This window comes from Dictyostelium discoideum, assembly GCF_000004695.1.
Source record: "Dictyostelium discoideum AX4 chromosome 6 chromosome, whole genome shotgun sequence".
NCBI classification, from domain to species: domain Eukaryota; phylum Evosea; class Eumycetozoa; order Dictyosteliales; family Dictyosteliaceae; genus Dictyostelium; species Dictyostelium discoideum.
This window is the reverse complement of record NC_007092.3, coordinates 865,896-883,682: the sequence shown is the minus strand read 5'-3', so window position 1 is coordinate 883,682 and position 17,787 is coordinate 865,896. Positions and strand designations below refer to the sequence as shown.

The window sequence follows — 17,787 nt, the reverse complement described above, 5'->3', positions numbered from 1 at the left end:
GGTTATAATTAAACACACAAAAAAAAAAAAAAATAATCACGATTTCATTAATCTTTTTTTTTTTTGTTTTTAACCCTGGTTTTTCGGGTTAAATAAAAAAAAAAAAAAAAATATTATTTCCCAGGCAAAAATTTGGGATTCAAAAAAAACTAAAAAAAATATCTCCGTTTTGTTCTGGATTTTTTTTTTTTTTTTTTTTTTTCTAAACAAAACCAAATATGAATTTTCTTTAAAATCTATAATTGAATTTATACTCTTTGTTTATTTTTTTTTTTTTTATTTTTGTTTTATTATAAATTATAATTATATTTTTAAAAAATAAATAAAGAAATTATTATTAAAATTAAAAAAAAAAAAAAACAATATATTAAAATTAAAAGAGATTATTGTTGGTTGTTGTTAATATTATTATTATAAAAAAGATAATAAAAAATATTGAAAAGTTGTTTGGAATTAATTTTATAGAATCATTACTATCACTATCAAAATTGAGAGTTGAAGTTGTTGAACTTTGTTTACAAATTGAATTTGAATTGACAGTTAATTGATCACATTGATTACAAATATAAAATAGATTTAAATTATTTGAATTTGAAAATTCAATGTTTGATTTATAACAGGAAATACTAAAATATTCTTTTCCAAAGGTACAACCATCAAATAAAATATTTGAGTTATCAAATATAACAGTACCACTATAAATTTGGGCTTTTTCATGAGATTCTTCTAATACATTGATAATTGTTTAATTTGAAACAGTTAATGATCCAGATGAAAAAGAGAAAAGATTAGCCAAAGAACCATAGTTCGAATCAAATGAACAATCATTTATACTAATTGAATAATAGTCACTTTCAAGTACACCATAAAAACCACTGTTATTATTAAATATACTATTATTTATATTAATAATTGGAACGTCTAAACTTAGTGAATTAAATAATTGAATGACCATTGCCTACTTGGGAACAACAATTCAAAACTTTGCAATCTGTAATGTTGAATGATGATTTTTGGTTTGGGCTTTCAATATCATGGTTTAATAAGGCGCCACCGTTCATTGATGATAATGAATTAAATGTTGAATTTAACATTACTATACTACTACCTCTACTTTGTATTAACATAATTAAAATCACAATTGGTTATATTTACAATACTATTTTCAACATATAATAATGTTTGAATTTGTGCAGTAATATTAGAAATCATAACATTAACTAATGTAATGTTAATACCATAAGAATAATACACACCATTTGATGTAAAACCACCTCCATTATTGTTGATATTTGTAATGTTGGAATTTGAAATTGTGATTGTACCTGTAAGAGAATCACCATCAACCGGTGCCCAATATCTTGTAAACCCAATCATGTGTACATTTTTTTGAGTTTGATAATTGTTGAAATTGAATTGATCAATTGTAACATTTGAATATTGATCATTAGATAAAACTAAAATAACTGAATCATTAAAATTATTAAAGCTTATATAACTATTTAAAACTGATGTTGTAGCGTTTACAATTGGTCCATATAACTCTATCATTGATTCTGTATTATTTAATGGATTACTTAAATTATCGAACACAACTTTACCTCCTCATCAAATGGTGAGATTGTACAATTTAATTGAAATAAATTAACAATGTTCTCTATAATACCATATGAATAATTTGATAATTTTATATTTAATTGTTGATAGATTGCTCCATTATCTACTAATACTGCAATTGAATTAAAGTATGCAACCGCATCAATAATTGAATTACATGTAAATGTTTCAATACCACACTTTTCACCAACTACATATGCATTTTTAATATTTGGATTAACGATTAATTTAATTGGTGATTCATCTTGTGACTTTACATTATTAACAAAAAAGCAAACCAAAAAAAATATTATTAATTTTAAAATATTCATTTCTTTATGTATTTATAAATTGGAATAAAAAAATAAATAAATAAATAAATAAATAATGATATTTTTCAAAATTGTTATTTTCAATAGGATTTTTATTCAAATAAATAAAATAATTCGTCATTAAAAAATAAAATATTTTATTCAGATTTTTAATATTTATTAATCGGACCATATTTACAGAAAAGACGAAAGCATTTTAAATTCAAAAATATATTTCCATCAAAATAAATAATTTTTTTTTTTTTTTTTTTTTTTTTTTTTTTTTTTTTAATATTGGATTAACAAGATTGATATATGTCCATCTGTGTTAATACGAGTTTTATTTAATATTTATTTAAAGGCTTATCATTTAAGCTGAAGGGTTATTTTAATCATATGAATTGATCAAAAGATATAATATTTGGGAGAGATGATTCTGGAATACAATAGTAATTAGCTGTTGTTTTTCTTAGCTTGATCGTTGAAGTGAGAAGGATCTTAGGATCTTTGAAGTTATTATGGTCTTTTGCTGATAAGTTTTTCAGATCTTTTGCTTTTTTGATGTATTCTAGAGTGGCCAATTTGTGCCATTTCTTTAGAAGGGAGCTGTATGATAGTGATTCATCTGTTAAAGGATCTTCACTGTATATTTGATTGCAAATCCAAATCCAAATGTTGTGGAGGATAAGGGCCATTAGGTTTCTATATGCGAATGATCTGGTTAGATCATAGTCTATTGCTTTATAGTTCCATTCAAAGTATTCTTTGTGGAATCTGTGGTTGGCGTAATCTGCATTCACTTCTTGATCTTTTTTGGCTGTCGGTGATAATTTTGGAGTTATTCTATTAATGAAATTGTTATTTTGCCTAATTCTTGTATGGTGCCAGTTTTTACCTTTGCCTGTGGTAATATAGATGAAATTTTTGAGTTTATTTATTTTTATGAATTGTTTTGTTTTCTTGCATGAGAAGAACAGGTGGCCGTATGGGTCTTTGCTCATATCTTCTTTGCAGAGTGGGCATTGTTTGTTGTGAAGGTAGTTTATTGGAAGGCATCTTGCATGGAATCTAAACATTGTGTCTCTTGTTTTAGGGTCTTTTATCTTCAGTATGTTGTTGAAGAGTTGATTATAGCTGTAGCCTCTTAAGTTTAGAGATGATTGGAATTCCGTTTTAGGGATGGTTGGATTTTGGTCTTGAATTGTGGTATACCATTCTGCCAGTGAAAGTGGTTGTCCATTTTCGTTTTTTATGGATGTGAGATTATTGTTGAAGATTGCTTTTTTTATTCTTATTTTGTTCCATTCGTCTAAGTTTTCTTTTAGGTATCTGGATGTGAATTTGTTTTTTTGGATCTGATATTCCCAGCTTTTGTGATGAGATGAGTTTGTTTGTTTGGTTTCTAGTGCTAGGATGAACTGGTTTATGATCCAAAGTTTCTGCGCCAGTTGTCTCAATTCTATATTCCAAATGTTCCAGCCCCCTACTTTTAGTGGGTATCTTGCTCTTTTGGTTCTCATTAAATTAATAACTTGAAATCCACTAGCATTTTTGTTGTTTGGTGCCGATAAAAACCATTCGACTAATTTATTGATTTGGTTTAATTCCTCTTCCTTAAAGTTCTCTACATATGAATAGTAGGTTAATTTAGAGAGTGCGAATGCTTTGAGGATGTTGGTTTTGGTTTTGATTGTTGAGTCAGTGGTTTTCCATAGTACTAAGGATGATCTTATTGTGTTTAATATTTCTGGCATTTTTCTTGTTATCCCTTTACCTGTGAAGAAGTATCCCAAGTATCTTTCTGGATTTGTAGATATTGGAATTCTTTGGTTGGTATTGTCTGGGTTGCCTATAAGAATTGATGAAGATTTGTCGATGTTAAGTTTTGAGGAGGTGGCTTTGCAAAATGAATTGAAGTGTTGTAGTACTAATTCAAGTTGTTGAGAGTCTGGGACCATTGAAGCCGAGTCGTCTGCAAAGCTTTGGAATTTCTCTCTGTGGTTGCTGTTGTTTAGAGGAAGGCCAGTAATTCGGTCATCTTGTAAAATTTTTCTAGCTAAAGCCTCTATTACAAGGACGAACAGGGTGGGTGATAGTGGATCTCCTTGTTTAACTCCTCTTTTGATCTCAAAGGGTATAGTAGTTCTACCATTAATTTCAATTCTTGCTTCAGATTTGGTGATTAGATTCATTATCAGGTTGATTATATTGGTTGGAATGTTGATGTGTTGTAGTGATCTGAGTATTGAACCGTGTGAGATCGAGTCAAAAGCTTTTTCGAAATCATATAGTGTAATTATTCCGTTAATTCTTTTATCATTACAATAGTTGATTAATTCGTTCATTGATATGATATTATCTAGAATGAATCTGCCTGGTACGAAACCTTTTTGATTGTGGTTGATCACTTTCGTTAGTATTGGGATTATTCTATTGTTTATTAGTTTTGAGTGGATTTTATATATACAGTTAGCCAGTGTAATTGGTCTTCTGTTTTTGATTAGTTCGGGGTCTCCCTTTTTAGGTATCGTGATAATGAGGCCTTCTTTGTAATTTTTGCTAATTAGATGGGGATTTCTTAGAGTGTCGTTGAATGCTGAGGCCAGTATTGGAGCTAGTTTTTCTTTGTGTGTTATGTAGAATAAGTTTGGAATTCCATCTGAGCCTGGAGATTTGTGTGGGTTCAATTGTTTTATTACTTCTAGGATCTCTTGTGATGTGAATTCATTTTCAAGGTTGTCCCATGTTGAGTCCCTGGTCACTGTCCAATTTTCCAACATTTCATAATGAGATGGTGGGTCATCTTCTTTGTAGTCATAAAGATTTGAGTAATATTTTACGTATTCTTCTTCGATCAATTCCTGTTTGTTGATTGTTCTACCTTGTGCATCTTTTACTGCGTTGATGGTGAAATCATTGTGTCTTTTCTTGATTCTCGCGGAGATGTACTTGAGTGAGGTTTCTTCGCAATAGTTGTTCAATTCTTGTTTAAGTTGTTCTTCTCTTTTTTTAGATTCATTTATTGCTGAGAGGGTTGCGAAGGCTTGGTCTTTAAATTCTGTCTCTAGTAGGGAGATTAGATTTTTGATGTTTGCCTTATTGTTGTAGTCATTTTGTTTTTGAAATTCTGTGTATAGTTGTTTTATTTTGTTCAGTAAGCTGTTGAGTTGAGAGAAGGAAATAGAGTTATGGTTGGATGACAGCTCCCTTGAATAATCGTTAAGTAGGAAGTCTATTTTCTTAAGCATTATGCTTGAGAGGATTGAGGATTTTTTTAATCTCCATCTGCGCTTGTTCATCTGTATGTTGGGTAGAGTGAAGGTGGTTGATAGGAAGTTGTGATCTGATAGAGGTATGTCATTAATTTTTGGGGGGATTAGGTTCCTTAAGTATAATTGGCTGTAGTTGATTATGCTATTGTTAAGGTATATTCTGTCTAGTCTCCTTTCCAAGATTCTTGTGAGGTTATTGTTTGTGTTGTGTATCGTTCTTGAGAAGGTGGGTCTTTTATTTAGTTGGTCCATATCCATTAGGTTATTTGAAATTCTGATGGCTTCAATTACTGTGGCCATCTCATCTGGGGATTGTGTTGTCAAGTTGCCTTGGTCGTCATTTGATGTGTGATTGTCATTGAAGTCTAAACAATTGAAGTCACCTGCTATGATGTCGATGTTTTTTTTAGGGTTAGACGTTAGGTTGTGGTATTGGTTGTTGAAGTGTTTGTTTAGTGTTGAAGCTAGTATTTTTCTTTTATCAGGTTGGGCCGGGGCGTATATGGCCAAGATTCTCGTTGTGGTATCTTTTATTAGAATGTCTGCTATTATTAGTCTACCTTCTATTATGAATATTGGTGAGAGTTTTATGTTTTGGTTGTTGTGGTTTAGTATTCCTATTCCGTTGCCTCTGTTGGTTGCACTAATGATGGAGCCAGGAAATAGCTGGTGTGCTTGTGTTGCGTCAGCATTGAGTTCATTGACTATGGTTAGTGCCAATGAGTTTGGGGGGGTTGGGATTTGATAAAGTCTGTTTTGTTTTTGAAGGAGGTGTCAGTGCCCCAACCTCTGACATTCCATTGGTTGATTTTGATTACTACCATTATGAGATGATATCGATCTCCTCTTGGGAGTCGTATAGCTGCGGTTTAGATGGTGAAGGGTAGATACTCTCTATGAAGCTCTCAATGATTCCTTTCCTTTCTTTATTGACAGGTGTCTTAGGGGTGGATGGGATGTAAGGGTTGCTTCTGTTTATTGTTGGTGAGAGTTGGGTGACCTCGTTGTTTGAGTGGATTTCCTCGTTCTTGCGTTTATGTGATGGAGGGATGTTTGGTGTCTTCTCTCTGTTTTCCGAGGATGAATGGATGTTAGTGCTCGTTTTGTTGGTATTGTCTTTTTGGATGGCGTTGAATGTTGTGGTAGTGGTTGTGGTGGGTTTGACAGATTGAAATAAAGCTTGGTTTTTGGGGGGAAGAGGTTGAGAGGACTTTTTTGATTGGGCTTTTTTCTCTTGGGTTGATTGTTTATCAGACTGATTGTTTGCTGGGTCATTTGTTTGTTGTTGTGGTTTTGGTTGAGAGGATTTGATTGCTATCCTGTTTTGGGTGTTGGGAGGATCATCTGTCATCTCATCTTCTAATGGTTCTTCCGTGTTGTTTGACTCTACTTTCTTATTTTTCTTTTGTGAGGAGTAGGTTTTGGTGGCCGTTCTGATGGTAAAGTTGGCGATTTCTGTATTGTGTTGGCCAGATTTCATTTGATCGCCTATTTTGCATTCTATTAGACCGAATACTAGGAGGTGGTCGGTGGAGTATGTAGTATGGTATATTGCATAGGGTATTTCTTCTGCAAAGGCAGTTTTGATGAGGGCGTCCACTATTCCTGCCTTTTCTCTTGGAATTCTTACTCTTCCTGTGAGGACGTGGTAGTCTCTACTGGAGGTGATGAAGGTTCCCAATTTGCTTCTATCTCTAATGATATTTAGGAGAGATTGTTCGTTTTTAATCATCAGGTGTATCATTTTTCTAGTTCCTTTGCCTATGTATATCTTGTCGATTGGGATATCGTAGTTTGAGAGTGTTTTTCTCATTTCTTCTAACCCCATGAGATCCATTTTGGGGAATTCGAGTGTAATTGGGTAGAATCCGTTGTTTTTCTCGTAGGTTGAGAGCGCAGTCATGTTCAATATGGTCTCGCAGTATTTGGAGATGTCTTTGAGGCCTATTGATAATTTGGGGTAGGTCTCCTTTATCTCTGCTGTTTTTGTGGAGAATTCCTTAATGAAGTTCTCTGATGCCTCGTCCATATGGGTGGAGGGGTTGGCCATTTTAGCCGCGTCTGCGTAGGAATTCATCTCGATGGGATTCCTTTGAATCGGCGATTTGGTAAGTTAGATCTGTAGATCGTGGTGGATTGGTGATTTTTTTTGAAAGATTGGTTAAAATTGACCGAGATTAAGGATAGAAAAGGATGAATTACTTTTCACGTGTATCTTGTATCCTCTTGATCGCGGTACGGTTTTTTCTTTTTTTTTTTTTTTTTTTTTTTTTTTTTTTAATATTGGATTAACAAGATTGATATATGTCCATCTGTGTTAATACGAGTTTTATTTAATATTTATTTAAATGCTTATCATTTAAGCTGAAGGGTTATTTTAATCATATGAATTGATCAAAAGATATAATATTTGGGAGAGATGATTCTGGAATACAATAGTAATTAGCTGTTGTTTTTCTTAGCTTGATCGTTGAAGTGAGAAGGATCTTAGGATCTTTGAAGTTATTATGGTCTTTTGCTGATAAGTTTTTCAGATCTTTTGCTTTTTTGATGTATTCTAGAGTGGCCAATTTGTGCCATTTCTTTAGAAGGGAGCTGTATGATAGTGATTCATCTGTTAAAGGATCTTCACTGTATATTTGATTGCAAATCCAAATCCAAATGTTGTGGAGGATAAGGGCCATTAGGTTTCTATATGCGAATGATCTAGTTAGATCATAGTCTATTGCTTTATAGTTCCATTCAAAGTATTCTTTGTGGAATCTGAGGTTGGCGTAATCTGCATTCACTTCTTGATCTTTTTTGGCTATCGGTGATAGTTTTGGAGTTATTCTATTAATGAAATTGTTATTTTGCCTAATTCTTGTATGGTGCCAGTTTTTACCTTTGCCTGTGGTAATATAGATGAAATTTTTGAGTTTATTTATTTTTATGAATTGTTTTGTTTTCTTGCATGAGAAGAACAGGTGACCGTATGGGTCTTTGCTCATATCTTCTTTGCAGAGTGGGCATTGTTTGTTGTGAAGGTAGTTTATTGGAAGGCATCTGGCATGGAATCTAAACATTGTGTCTCTTGTTTTAGGGTCTTTTATCTTCAGTATGTTGTTGAAGAGTTGATTATAGCTGTAGCCTCTTAAGTTTAGAGATGATTGGAATTCCTTTATTTTTTTTTTTTTTTTTTTTTTTTAATATTGGATTAACAAGATTGATATATGTCCATCTGTGTTAATACGAGTTTTATTTAATATTTATTTAAAGGCTTATCATTTAAGCTGAAGGGTTATTTTAATCATATGAATTGATCAAAAGATATAATATTAGGGAGAGATGATTCTGGAATACAATAGTAATTAGCTGTTGTTTTTCTTAGCTTGATCGTTGAAGTGAGAAGGATCTTAGGATCTTTGAAGTTATTATGGTCTTTTGCTGATAAGTTTTTCAGATCTTTTGCTTTTTTGATGTATTCTAGAGTGGCCAATTTGTGCCATTTCTTTAGAAGGGAGCTGTATGATAGTGATTCATCTGTTAAAGGATCTTCACTGTATATTTGATTGCAAATCCAAATCCAAATGTTGTGGAGGATAAGGGCCATTAGGTTTCTATATGCGAATGATCTGGTTAGATCATAGTCTATTGCTTTATAGTTCCATTCAAAGTATTCTTTGTGGAATCTGTGATTGGCGTAATCTGCATTCACTTCTTGATCTTTTTTGGCTGTCGGTGATAATTTTGGAGTTATTCTATTAATGAAATTGTTATTTTGCCTAATTCTTGTATGGTGCCAGTTTTTACCTTTGCCTGTGGTAATAAAGATGAAATTTTTGAGTTTATTTATTTTTATGAATTGTTTTGTTTTCTTGCATGAGAAGAACAGGTGACCGTATGGGTCTTTGCTCATATCTTCTTTGCAGAGTGGGCATTGTTTGTTGTGAAGGTAGTTTATTGGAAGGCATCTGGCATGGAATCTAAACATTGTGTCTCTTGTTTTAGGGTCTTTTATCTTCAGTATGTTGTTGAAGAGTTGATTATAGCTGTAGCCTCTTAAGTTTAGAGATGATTGGAATTCCGTTTTAGGGATGGTTGGATTTTGGTCTTGAATTGTGGTATACCATTCTGCCAGTGAAAGTGGTTGTCCTTTTTCGTTTTTTATGGATGTGAGATTATTGTTGAAGATTGCTTTTTTTATTCTTATTTTGTTCCATTCGTCTAAGTTTTCTTTTAGGTATCTGGATGTGAATTTGTTTTTTTTGGATCTGATATTCCCAGCTTTTGTGATGAGATGAGTTTGTTTGTTTGGTTTCTAGTGCTAGGATGAACTGGTTTATGATCCAAAGTTTCTGCGCCAGTTGTCTCAATTCTATATTCCAAATGTTCCAGCCCCCTACTTTTAGTGGGTATCTTGCTCTTTTGGTTCTCATTAAATTAATAACTTGAAATCCACTAGCATTTTTGTTGTTTGGTGCCGATAAAAACCATTCGACTAATTTATTGATTTGGTTTAATTCCTCTTCCTTAAAGTTCTCTACATATGAATAGTAGGTTAATTTAGAGAGTGCGAATGCTTTGAGGATGTTGGTTTTGGTTTTGATTGTTGAGTCAGTGGTTTTCCATAGTACTAAGGATGATCTTATTGTGTTTAATAATTCTGGCATTTTTCTTGTTATCCCTTTGCCTGTGAAGAAGTATCCCAAGTATCTTTCTGGATTTGTAGATATTGGAATTCTTTGGTTGGTATTGTCTGGGTTGCCTATAAGAATTGATGAAGATTTGTCGATGTTTAGTTTTGAGGAAGTGGCTTTGCAAAATGAATTGAAGTGTTGTAGTACTAATTCAAGTTGTTGAGAGTCTGGGACCATTGAAGCCGAGTCGTCTGCAAAGCTTTGGAATTTCTCTCTGTGGTTGCTGTTGTTTAGAGGAAGGCCAGTAATTCGGTCATCTTGTAAAATTTTTCTAGCTAAAGCCTCTATTACAAGGACGAACAGGGTGGGTGATAGTGGATCTCCTTGTTTAACTCCTCTTTTGATCTCAAAGGGTATAGTAGTTCTACCATTAATTTCAATTCTTGCTTCAGATTTGGTGAGTAGATTCATTATCAGGTTGATTATATTGGTTGGAATGTTGATGTGTTGTAGTGATCTGAGTATTGAACCGTGTGAGATCGAGTCAAAAGCTTTTTCGAAATCATATAGTGTAATTATTCCGTTAATTCTTTTATCATTACAATAGTTGATTAATTCGTTCATTGATATGATATTATCTAGAATGAATCTGCCTGGTACGAAACCTTTTTGATTGTGGTTGATCACTTTCGATAGTATTGGGATTATTCTATTGTTTATTAGTTTTGAGTGGATTTTATATATACAGTTAGCCAGTGTAATTGGTCTTCTGTTTTTGATTAGTTCGGGGTCTCCCTTTTTAGGTATCGTGATAATGAGGCCTTCTTTGTAATTTTTGCTAATTAGATGAGGATTTCTTAGAGTGTCGTTGAATGCTGAGGCCAGTATTGGAGCTAGTTTTTCTTTGTGTGTTATGTAGAATAAGTTTGGAATTCCATCTGGACCTGGAGATTTGTGTGGGTTCAGTTGTTTTATTACTTCTAGGATTTCTTGTGAGGTGAATTCATTTTCAAGGTTGTCCCATGTTGAGTCCCTGGTCACTGTCCAATTTTCCAACATTTCGTAATGAGATAGTGGGTCATCTTCTTTGTAGTCATAAAGATTTGAGTAATATTTTACGTATTCTTCTTCGATCAATTCCTGTTTGTTAATTGTTCTACCTTGTGCATCTTTTACTGCGTTGATGGTGAAATCATTGTGTCTTTTCTTGATTCTCGCGGAGATGTACTTGAGTGAGGTTTCTTCGCAATAGTTGTTCAATTCTTGTTTAAGTTGTTCTTCTCTTTTTTTAGATTCATTTATTGCTGAAAGGGTTGCGAAGGCTTGGTCTTTAAATTCTGTCTCTAGTAGGGAGATTAGATTTTTGATGTTTGCCTTATTGTTGTAGTCATTTTGTTTTTGAAATTCGGTGTATAGTTGTTTTATTTTGTTTAGTAAGCTGTTGAGTTGAGAGAAGGAAATAGAGTTATGGTTGGATGACAGCTCCCTTGAATAATCGTTAAGTAGGAAGTCTATTTTCTTAAGCATTATGCTTGAGAGGATTGAGGATTTTTTTAATCTCCATCTGCGCTTGTTCATCTGTATGTTGGGTAGAGTGAAAGTGGTTGATAGGAAGTTGTGATCTGATAGAGGTATGTCGTTAATTTTTGGGGGGATTAGGTTCCTTAAGTATAATTGGCTGTAGTTGATTAAGCTATTGTTAAGGTATATTCTGTCTAGTCTCCTTTCCAAGATTCTTGTGAGGTTATTGTTTGTGTTGTGTATCGTTCTTGAGAAGGTGGGTCTTTTATTTAGTTGGTCCATATCCATTAGGTTATTTGAAATTCTGATGGCTTCGATTACTGTGGCCATCTCATCTGGGGATTGTGTTGTCAAGTTGCCTGATCATCATTTGATGTGTGATTGTCATTGAAGTCTAAACAATTGAAGTCGCCTGCTATGATGTCGATGTTTTTTTTAGGGTTAGACGTTAGGTTGTGGTATTGGTTGTTGAAGTGTTTGTTTAGTGTTGAAGCTAGTATTTTTCTTTTATCAGGTTGGGCCGGGGCGTATATGGCCAAGATTCTCGTTGTGGTATCTTTTATTAGAATGTCTGATATTATTAGTCTACCTTCTATTATGAATATTGGTGAGAGTTTTATGTTTTGGTTGTTGTGGTTTAGTATTCCTATTCCGTTGCCTCTGTTGGTTGCGCTAATGATGGAGCCAGGAAATAGCTGGTGTGCTTGTGTTGCGTCGGCGTTGAGTTCATTGACTATGGTTAGTGCCAATGAGTTTGGGGGGGATTGGGATTTGATAAAGTCTGTTTTGTTTTTGAAGGAGGTGTCAGTGCCCCAACCTCTGACATTCCATTGGTTGATTTTGATTACTACCATTATGAGATGATATCGATCTCCTCTTGGGAGTCGTATAGCTGCGGTTTGGATGGTGAAGGGTAGATACTCTCTATGAAGCTCTCAATGATTCCTTTCCTTTCTTTTTTGACAGGTGTCTTAGGGGTGGATGGGATGTAAGGGTTGCTTCTGTTTATTGTTGGTGAGAGTTGGGTGACCTCGTTGTTTGAGTGGATTTCCTCGTTCTTGCGTTTATGTGATGGAGGGATGTTTGGTGTCTTCTCTCTGTTTTCCGAGGATGAATGGATGTTAGTGCTCGTTTTGTTGGCATTGTCTTTTTGGATGGCGTTGGATGTTGTGGTAGTGGTTGTGGTGGGTTTGACAGATTGAGATTCTGCTTGGTTTTTGGGGGGAAGAGGTTGAGAGCGACTTTTTTGCTTGGGCTTTTTTCTCTTGTGTTGATTGTTTATCAGACTGATTGTTTGCTGAGTTGTTTGTTTGTTGTTGTGGTTTTGGTTGAGAGGATTTGATTGCTATCCTGTTTTGAGTGTTAGGAGGATCTGTCATCTTATCTTCTAATGGTTCCTCCGTGTTGTTTGTCTCTACTTTCTTGTTTTTCTTTTGTGAGGAGTAGGTTTTGGTGGCCGTTCTGATGGTAAAGTTTGCGATTTCTGTAATGTGTTGGCCAGATTTCATTTGATCGCCTATTTTGCATTCTATTAGACCGAATACTATGAGGTGGTCGGTGGAGTATATAGTATTGTATATTGCATAGGGTATTTCTTCTGCAAAGGCAGTTTTGATGAGGGCGTCCACTATTCCTGCCTTTTCTCTGGGAATTCTTACTCTTCCTGTGAGAACGTGGAAGTCTCTACTGGAGGTGATGAAGGTTCCCAATTTGCTTCTATCTCTAATGATATTTAGGAGAGATTGTTCTTTTTTAATCATCAGGTGGATCATTTTTCTAGTTCCTTTGCCTATGTATATCTTGTCGATTGGGATATCGTAGTTTGAGAGTGTTTTTCTCATTTCTTCTAACCCCTTGAGATCCATTTTGGGGAATTCGAGTGTAATTGGGTAGAATCCGTTGTTTTTCTCGTAGGTTGAGAGCGCAGTCATGTTCAATATGGTCTCGCAGTATTTGGAGATGTCTTTGAGGCCTATTGATAGTTTGGGGTAAGTTTCCTTTATCTCTGCTGTTTTTGGAGAATTCCTTAATGAAGTTCTCCGATGCCTCGTCCATATGGGTGGAGGGGTTGGCCATTTTAGCCGCGTCTGCGTAGGAATTCATCTCGATGGGATTCCTTTGAATCGGCGATTTGGTAAGTTAGATCTGTAGATCGTGGTGGATTGGTGATTTTTTTCGAAAGATTGGTTAAAATTGACCGAGATTAAGGATAGAAAAGGATGAATTACTTTTCACGTGTATCTTGTATCCTCTTGATAGCGGTACGGTTTTATAAATAATAATATATCAAAAATGTTCTGGAATAGAGCTATTTCTAATTGTTTTTATAAGAGTTTTTTTTAACTTTAGAGGAGAATCGAACCCTTGCCTTCATTTATTTTTTTTTTTTTTTTTTGATATAAATAAACTATTGTAGTATACAATTAGTATGTTATTTTTATTTATTTATTTTAGGTTTTTTAGTTTTTGTGAATTTAAAATAGTATTATATTTTAGATTAGGTAATTAATAATTAATTGGTGGTGTAATTGTTGGAATTGGTTCATTTGTGTTTATGCTCCATTCTTTTTTAAATTTTTTGATGGTTTCGGACCATTGGGTTTCTTTTTGAGTTTTTGTGAGGTTGTTTTTAATTGAGTATTGGTTAAAGTTTGATAAAGTTCTTGAATATTCCAATCTTATTAGCTTGTGCCATTTTGATTTTAATATATCATAATCTAGTGTTGTGTTGTTTATTTGGTTGTTCCAATTATCAATTGATTGAGTTATATTGATGTCAAATAATGATTTGCATAACCATATCCATATTTGGTGAATAACTAATGAGATTATGTTCCAATATGCATGTGTTCTGACTAGATCAAGATTTGTGTTTATATAATTCCAGTTGAACCTGTATTTTTTATATTGTGCGTTTTCTGCAAAATGAAAATTAATATTGATTGTTGGATCTGGTTTAAATGCTTTGTTGTTTGTTTGTGGTTTATAGATGAGTGTGTATAATTTTGTTGTTTGGTTTTTTGTTAGTGACCAGTTTTTGTTTCCATTGCAATTTTTATATATAAAATATTTTAATTTGTCGTGGTTAATGAAGTTGATTGTGTGCTGACAATTGAAAAACAAATGACCATAGGGATCATTATTCATTTCATTGTTGCAAATGGGGCAAACTTTGTTGTGTAGATGATTAATCGGAAGACATCTAGCATGGAATCTTTGCATTGTATCTCGGCCTTTTGGATCTTTTAATTTTTGAATTTTGACAAAAAGTTGGTCGTATGTGTATTTCCATAATAGTTGTATTGATTGTTGGTGCGAAGTAAGAAGTAGATCTGAATATTTCTTGCCAATATAGTCTTTTGATTTGCATTGGTGATTGTTTAGTATTGTCGAGTAGATTTCTTTGAGTGTTGGTGGTAGTGAAATATTATTTGTGTTTAATGTTTGAGAGGGTTGGTTTTTTGTTAATATTGGTTGTAGGATTTGAACTTTATCTTTTAGATGTCCAATTTGAGTTGCATAGTTTTCCCATTCTTTTTTTATTTTTATAAGGTATGGAGAAGAGATTGATTTGTTGATGATTTGATCCATCCAACTTATCATGTATATTGAATTGTTTGCAGATTTATGCATTTGTAAGAATCTGTTGTATATCCAAATCTTTTGAGCAACTTGACGTAATTGTATATTCCACATACCCCAACCACCTTCTTTTAATGGTTTTAATGATCTATCATAACACATCAAAGGTATTTTTGCACGTGAATGGATGGTTGATGTGTTGTTTTCAATGGAATTGGTATTGAGAGTTGGTGATTCAGAATTTGCGGGAGAATTCATAAACCATGAGATTAATTTATTAATTTGAATTTCTTCATCTTTTGTAAATTCTTCAAGGTATGATAAATATGTTATTGGTGATAGTGAGTAGGTGTTTATGATGGTTGTTTTTGTTTTTAATGTTGTACCACTAGTTTTCCATAGCACTAATGATTTAAACAGTGTTTTCATTGTTTCTGGTAATTTCCTATGTAAACCATTATGATTAAAGAAATAGCCAAGAACTCTTTCTGATTGATCTTTTTTGGTTATTGGAATTCTTTTTGATTGTGGAATGTTGTTTATTATGTGTTTATCAGTGATTTTGTGGGGGTTGATTTCTATTATTGCACTTTTGTCAAAATTTAAAGATGATGATGTTGAAGCACAGAAATTATCGAAATGTTTGATTGATTGTTGTTGTTGTTCGTAGTTGATGTTGTATGTTGTAGAGTCGTCTGCAAATTGGGTAAATTTGATTTTAATTTGTGGATTGGGTGAAATTGGTAATCCAATTATTGAATTGTCTGCATTTATTGTTCTTGCTAATATTTCAATTACAATTACAAATAAAGTGGCTGAGATTGGGTCACCTTGTTTTACACCTCTTTTAATATCGAATTTTCTGGTCGTTTTACCATTAATTGAAATTTTTGCTTGTGAGTCAGATAATAGCTTGTGGATTAAATTTATTAATTTTATTGGTATTCCAATATGAATTAATGTTCTTTTAATGCTATCGTGAGAGATAGAATCAAATGCTTTAAAGAAGTCAAATAGTGTGATGATACCAGGGAGGTTTTTAGATTTGAGGTAGTTTATTAATTCATTGATGTTGATGATGTTGTCTATGATGAATCTGTGGGGTACGAAACCAGTTTGGTTGTTGTTGATGATGAAAGGAAGTATTCTCAGAAGACGTGCATTGATTACTTTTGAGAGGATCTTGTAATCAGTGTTAAGAAGTGTAATGGGACGTCGATTTGATATGAGTAAGGGGTTGCCTTTCTTGTATATTGTGTGTATAAGACCTTCTGTGAATTCTGTTGTGATGTGGTGAGGATTTTCTAGTATATCGTTGAATAATGTAGTGAGAATTGGTTTAACTTGGTTTAAATGATTAATGTAGAATGCATTTGTAACGCCATCTGGACCGGGTGATTTGTTGGGGTTACAGGTTTTAATTGCAGCTTCAACTTCTTCTTGTATAAATGGTGAGTCTAAACCATTCCAATATTCATTTTTTATGATGGGCCAAGTGTTTAGCATGAGCTGGTGAGTAATTGGACAACATATTTGTAAGCTATACAGATTTGTGTAGAATTCAACAAATGCATTTTCAATTTGGTCGGGGTCGGATGTAATGATGTTACCATATTGGATTGATTCAATTTTTGCATCTTTTGATCTTTTGTTTAGTATTGCTGATAGATACTTGCTAGGTATTTCTCCATTTATATGTTTTTTTAATATGTTTGTGTGGTTTTGATGTAATTTGTTTTTGTTACATATAATATTGTATTCAGCGATGCATTGTTCTTCAAGATGTTTGAATTTTGCTGCTTTTTCTAATAGTATTTGTTTTGCACGTTGAGTTTGTTTGTCTTTGTTATATTGATAGTTTTTTAGAGTTTTAATAATTTTTGATTTTACTTTTGACCAATTTGTAAATTGATTGATTGATGTGTTATTGTGATTAGTTATTAAATGATTGATAATATTGATTGCTTCATGGTCATTTGCAGTACCAGGTGATAATATCCATCTTTTCTTATGTTTATTTATTTGAAAAGGTGAAGAAATTGTTGTTGATATTGGATTATGATCTGATAATGAAGATGGAATTTGGTGGACTTGAGTATATATATTTTCAGGGTCTATTCTATTGTATTGAGTATATATTCTATCTAATCTGTTACCATGTGTATGAGTTGGAGTGTTTTTAAATTCACCTTGATCAATTAGATGGTGTTGGTATGTGTAGGATTGGATAATATCATCTAATAGTGAATTGTCGTTGTGGATACAGTTGAAATCTCCTGCGATAATAGATACATGTTGGGATTGGTTTGGTATTGGGTTTGTTGAGTGGTTGTGGAGAAGTGTTTGTAGTGAAGTTGCATATGAATTCTTTTTGATGGTATTATTTGATGCTGGTGCGTAAATTCCAAGAATACCAATTGGTAATTGATTTGGAAATATAACGTCTGCTAAAATAGCTCTACCATCAATTGTTGATATGTGTTTGAGTTTGAGTGTGTTTGGGTTATGGTTAATGATGATTACACCATTTCCTCGTTTGGTGACAGAGATGATGTGATCGGGAAAATCATGTTTAAGTTGTAATGGTGATGAATTGAGTTCAGTGAGTATTGAGATTGTTGGACGAGGTGGAAGTTTTGATATAAGTAGTTGTAGTGTGTCAACAGCTTTTTGGTAGGAATTGTGTTGATTGTTTGGGTTTTCAGTGAATCCTCTACAATTCCATGTTATAAAGTTGATTTTTGAGCTCATACCTTACTAGGTTTGGCAGCACCAGTATTGACTGGTTGTGTAGTCAGGGCATTGCTGCTTCTTCTTGTATTTATTGTATTTTGAGTTGGTGCACTTGGTTTGTTTGGTTGAGATTGTAGAGGTTTTTGTGGTACA

The 17,787-nt window shown here is 33.2% G+C and overlaps 7 protein-coding genes and 1 pseudogene across 7 annotated transcripts; all 8 read right to left on the bottom strand.

Annotated features, from left to right (window-relative positions):
- Nucleotides 1–462: 462 nt before the first annotated feature.
- Nucleotides 463–1,928, bottom strand: DDB_G0291886 (annotated as a pseudogene; the record flags this gene model as incomplete).
- A 371-nt stretch (nt 1,929–2,299) lies between these two features.
- DDB_G0291884 (hypothetical protein) lies at nt 2,300–5,479 on the bottom strand (the record flags this gene model as incomplete). The annotated part of the gene is made up of 1 exon (XM_629887.1): nt 2,300–5,479. The coding sequence occupies one exon, from the start codon at nt 5,477–5,479 to the stop codon at nt 2,300–2,302; it is 3,180 nt and encodes a 1,059-aa protein (XP_629889.1).
- Nucleotides 5,480–6,002: 523 nt separating this feature from the next.
- DDB_G0291962 (hypothetical protein) lies at nt 6,003–7,082 on the bottom strand (the record flags this gene model as incomplete). Its single annotated transcript, XM_629886.1, has 1 exon — nt 6,003–7,082. One exon carries the CDS (start codon nt 7,080–7,082, stop codon nt 6,003–6,005), a length of 1,080 nt encoding a protein of 359 aa, XP_629888.1.
- A 478-nt stretch (nt 7,083–7,560) lies between these two features.
- DDB_G0291882 (hypothetical protein) lies at nt 7,561–8,244 on the bottom strand (the record flags this gene model as incomplete). Its single annotated transcript, XM_629885.1, has 1 exon — nt 7,561–8,244. The coding sequence occupies one exon, from the start codon at nt 8,242–8,244 to the stop codon at nt 7,561–7,563; it is 684 nt and encodes a 227-aa protein (XP_629887.1).
- Nucleotides 8,245–8,468: 224 nt separating this feature from the next.
- On the bottom strand, nt 8,469–9,152 carry DDB_G0291880 (hypothetical protein; the record flags this gene model as incomplete). Its single annotated transcript, XM_629884.1, has 1 exon — nt 8,469–9,152. The coding sequence occupies one exon, from the start codon at nt 9,150–9,152 to the stop codon at nt 8,469–8,471; it is 684 nt and encodes a 227-aa protein (XP_629886.1).
- A 187-nt stretch (nt 9,153–9,339) lies between these two features.
- On the bottom strand, nt 9,340–11,649 carry DDB_G0291940 (hypothetical protein; the record flags this gene model as incomplete). Its single annotated transcript, XM_629883.1, has 1 exon — nt 9,340–11,649. The coding sequence occupies one exon, from the start codon at nt 11,647–11,649 to the stop codon at nt 9,340–9,342; it is 2,310 nt and encodes a 769-aa protein (XP_629885.1).
- A 791-nt stretch (nt 11,650–12,440) lies between these two features.
- Nucleotides 12,441–13,160, bottom strand: DDB_G0291960 (hypothetical protein; the record flags this gene model as incomplete). The annotated part of the gene is made up of 1 exon (XM_629882.1): nt 12,441–13,160. The coding sequence occupies one exon, from the start codon at nt 13,158–13,160 to the stop codon at nt 12,441–12,443; it is 720 nt and encodes a 239-aa protein (XP_629884.1).
- Nucleotides 13,161–13,824: 664 nt separating this feature from the next.
- On the bottom strand, nt 13,825–17,652 carry DDB_G0291958 (hypothetical protein; the record flags this gene model as incomplete). Its single annotated transcript, XM_629881.1, has 1 exon — nt 13,825–17,652. One exon carries the CDS (start codon nt 17,650–17,652, stop codon nt 13,825–13,827), a length of 3,828 nt encoding a protein of 1,275 aa, XP_629883.1.
- Nucleotides 17,653–17,787: the final 135 nt, after the last annotated feature.